The sequence below is a fragment of the Petaurus breviceps genome, unplaced genomic scaffold, assembly GCF_028583685.1.
Source record: "Petaurus breviceps papuanus isolate PSGF00001 unplaced genomic scaffold, PetGlider_PUasm1.0 90604, whole genome shotgun sequence".
Lineage (NCBI taxonomy): Eukaryota > Metazoa > Chordata > Mammalia > Diprotodontia > Petauridae > Petaurus > Petaurus breviceps.
In genome coordinates this window covers 3,486,533-3,487,402 of record NW_027187285.1, presented here as the reverse complement: position 1 = coordinate 3,487,402, position 870 = coordinate 3,486,533, and the positions used below count along the sequence as shown (strand labels likewise).

The 870-nt window shown below is 38.6% G+C and overlaps 1 protein-coding gene across 1 annotated transcript; it reads right to left on the bottom strand.

Moving 5' to 3' along the window:
* Nucleotides 1–226: 226 nt before the first annotated feature.
* LOC138142812 (metallothionein-like) lies at nucleotides 227–597 on the bottom strand. Its single transcript, XM_069063858.1, has one exon. The coding sequence runs from the start codon at nucleotides 534–536 to the stop codon at nucleotides 348–350; it is 189 nt and encodes a 62-aa protein (XP_068919959.1). The 5' UTR covers nucleotides 537–597; the 3' UTR covers nucleotides 227–347.
* Nucleotides 598–870: the final 273 nt, after the last annotated feature.

Genomic DNA, 870 nt, shown 5'->3' with positions numbered 1-870 from the left:
ACTGAGGCAAACAGGGTTAAATGACCTGCACAGGGTCATACAACTACTGAGTTGGGATTTGAACTCAGATGTTTCTGACTCCAGGTCTGTCACTGTATCCACTTCACCACCTGTCAAAAATACTGCCCCAAATTTGCCCACAATTTGTCTGAAATACTCTATTTTACAGGACTATTATACTTCCTATATTGTATTATATCCTAATATTGTATTCCTATACTTTTTTATACTTATCAGGTTTATTTTAATTCATACATTTCAAAGAATAACAGTAGAAAACACATCCATGCTATATGAAAATTCAGGTCTGCACAAATTCTATTTACAGGCAAAGGCAAGTGGGGACATTATTGACAGCAGCTACAACTCTCGGTCTGGGGGGCTTTGCAGACACAGCTCTGGGCACACTTGGTACATCCTGGTGGGCAGCAGGAGCAGCAGCTCTTCTTGCAGGAGGTACACTGGCATGATTTGCATTTGCAGGAGCCTGCACAGGTGCAAGAGCCACCATTCTCGCAGCTACATTTGGGGTCCATGGCTGGCAGGCAGATGTCAGGTATGCAGTTCTCAGAGGGGAAGGATAAACGGGAGAAAGTTGTATTCTATTCCTATACTTTTTAAAATTAAAACTGTATAGTATTACAACTATTCTTTATGGTAAGTAGACTTTCTAGAGCTGGCTCAAGAACATAAATATGTGATTTTTTTTTCTATGGGAAGATGTTTTGAACTCCAAATACCTGGCAGAGAAGTCAACTTTTGAAATAGTTTATGAAGAGAAGTTACAAACATATTCTAAGTAGTCTGTTTATTTTGAAATGTTTTATTGGTGATCATTTCTTTGCATCTCATGAACAAGCATTTATGTAA

Excerpts from the sequence above, each read along its gene's own strand:
- LOC138142812 (XM_069063858.1), bottom strand. The coding sequence starts at position 536 with ATGGACCCCAAATGTAGCTGCGAGAATGGTGGCTCTTGCACCTGTGCA.